The 3,002-nt window shown below is 26.9% G+C and overlaps 1 protein-coding gene across 1 annotated transcript; it reads right to left on the reverse strand.

Moving 5' to 3' along the window:
- Nucleotides 1-1,449: 1,449 nt before the first annotated feature.
- On the reverse strand, nt 1,450-2,935 carry LOC105625370 (leucine-rich repeat-containing protein 58; the record flags this gene model as incomplete). The annotated part of the gene is made up of 3 exons (XM_012206704.1): nt 1,450-1,616; nt 2,135-2,324; nt 2,719-2,935. Coding segments are annotated over 3 exons (574 nt in total), but the record flags the coding sequence as incomplete, so codon positions are not given.
- Between the last annotated feature and the right edge of the window lie 67 nt (nt 2,936-3,002).

A 3,002-nucleotide genomic window follows, 5' to 3' on the forward strand; every position in this document is an offset into this window, starting at 1 on the left:
ATATGTGTGTGTGTATGTGTGAAAAAATAAAAGTTTGAGAGAGAGAGAGAGAGAGAGAGAAAGCGAAAAAAGCATGTACATACATATATATGTATGTAATATATAATAGATAAAGCGCATATATATATGAATATGTATATGTATGTATAGGTAATTAATTATATATGACTACACACTGTACTGTACTGTAAGCGGTGAGCAAAAAGTGAAAAAAGTAGTAAAACTCTTATTACACGATTGCTATGTTTACACAATTATATATATATATATACATGAGTATATATATTATACATATATATATATAAAATTATAAATACATACACTTACCTACCATTCTTATTTCGCTACTCCTCCTCTGCGTTCTTTCTCTTGAATGTTGTCTTTAGTTTTATGAAACATAATGACGCAAAAAACGTATTAGTCGCAATGACGACGATGAATACCTTGTAGTATAACTATTCTGAATGTGTTTAAGCGAAAAAGAAATCGCGCGATACCGCCCCGACGTCACGCGGAATCACTCTATATATAAATAATATTATTATTGTATATTTTGTGGTTTATTTAACAATAAACTATTAACAATAATAACGTTAACTGCTGTCTCAATTTTTTTCTGTATTACCAAAATTTGCTTTCTAATATATTATTAAATATATAGCAAATAAATAAAGGATATGTGATTTAATAAACTAAAATACTTGAATGAGAATATGTCAATGAAATGGAAAGGATTGTTCCAACAATTAAATTTATTTATTCTTTATTTTAAAACATTTTCTCAATTTTGATTCTATTTTTCTGTAGCTCAATGTGCAAAATTACATGCTCTAACTTTTATTCGTTTTCTCGTTCTATACATATAGTCACATGATTATGTGGCAAATTTGTAATAGTGTGAAAGTAGCGTAATTCCAGTTTACAAAAAAATTGTTTTAAAATGAAAAAGGAGAATTTTAAATAAAGAATTTGAAGGATTTATATCTCAAAAAAAATTGATTTTGAAAAAATCTTTTATTCTCTGTTTTGTTGTCTTCGAAGTTATGATACTAAAGAGTCAACAGAAAATATTTATATTGTATTTAAATACTTATTATATTTTATAAAATTATATTTAATATAGTAGTTATTGTATTATATTTTTAATATCGAAAAGAAGAAAAATGCAGATTCAATATAAAATATGTCGTAATATCTACATTTATGTGTCGTAACTTTCATTCCTTAGTTTTCTTCACTTAGTCTAGAACTTATTACTCTTGTATAGATATAATTATTCCCATATATAATTATTTCCATATAAACATATACATTTTTAAATTTTATATCATTGATTAAGAATTCTTATAAAAAATTCTTATAAAAAATGGAAAATATCTCCCTTGAAGTGGAAATAATTTTCGAGATCTTCAGTATCTCCTATTACAGAAATATATTTTTAAAATTTCACTAGCCGAGAAGAACTTTTCTAATCATTGCACCACTGACGGGTTCCTCGTTGTTATCGCGTGGTTCGATGCACTTGCTGCTACATAAGTATTGCAACAGTGGTAAGCGATATTTGCCGCAGAAATCGACAAATTTAATGTGTTCCACGCGATTATTAAAGAAAACACCTGCAGAAAAGTAAAAGTTAACCTTGTTACGAGATTTGATCCAAAAGAATGCTTTGTTATTTTGAATTATTCTAAATTTTATTGCTGCACAATTTTACACTGAGAAACTTAAAACTTTTCGGTATTTGTAACTATAATTATAACATATTACTATAATTATGATTATGATTACTATAATATAATAATTATATGTATAATTCAACCAATATATTGTTTATAATTGACAACCAAAATGATTATAATTATATGTCATTTTCGATTGCCAACTATACATATTGGTTGACAGAATTATACATATGTATAGTTATTATTACTAATTATATTATAGTAATCATAATCATAATTATAATAATATACAATAATTATAGTTACAAATGCCAAAAAGTTTTTCTCTCACAATCGTTTACGCTTTTCATTCTTCTCTCACATTTGATGTGAATCCGATTATTATTTGGCCAAGGCAATGATTTATTATCATTTATTACGTCTAAATTATTATTGTTAATCGAAACACTGACCTTTGCATTTAGGATTGACACAACTGTGGGCACTATTAAGGTACTGTACTAAGTTGTGCGGTATACTTTCATTATTGTAACGAATATCACTGGATTTGATGATGCGCGCTGCTAGCTCCAACAACGATGGTGGATTGTGTGTCATATCAGATACGAATCTCACCACCAATGGATTATCTCGTAAAGACAACTGCGAAAAACGAATAAAATTTTTCCACAGAACAAATTTTAATTTAGTACGAATTACAAAAAATAAAAATAAACAATCTATACAGGGTCATTAAGAGTCATAGGTTACAAAAATTATAAAATTTGTTATGCAAAGATTGCATAAGTAAAATTGCATAGTAAGATTGCATAGTAAAAACATTTAAATAAACAGAGAGTGCAGTAAAGAAATCAAATTTGTGAAATCAATTATATTAAATCATTATAATGAATTAATTCATATAATAAAATTATAATAAAAATTGTTAAATTAAATTTACCTCGATACTTTAAATGTATATGTATGTACATACATACATACACATACATAAAAAGTATAAAATATAGGATGATTAAGTAAATTATTCATAACCCACCTCTGTGAGACATTTTAACGTTATTATCTCAGTAGGCAATGTCCGTAATCTATTTTTGTGAAGCGATAGAGTTTTCAAGTTCGTTAAATTGGCTATTGAGCTTGGCAGACTCTCTAACATGTTATCACAAAGTACGAGAGCCTGTAGGGTCTTCAGTTGACCAAGGGTGCACGGTACTTCTGTCAATCTGTTGTTTCCCATCGACAAAACTCGCAATCTTTGACAATCAGAATATTATTTCTTAATAATATTTTAGGCAAAGTCGACTAATTATTCAATTTTTT

The sequence above is a fragment of the Atta cephalotes genome (assembly GCF_000143395.1).
Source record: "Atta cephalotes unplaced genomic scaffold scaffold01164, whole genome shotgun sequence".
In the NCBI taxonomy this organism is placed as follows: domain Eukaryota; kingdom Metazoa; phylum Arthropoda; class Insecta; order Hymenoptera; family Formicidae; genus Atta; species Atta cephalotes.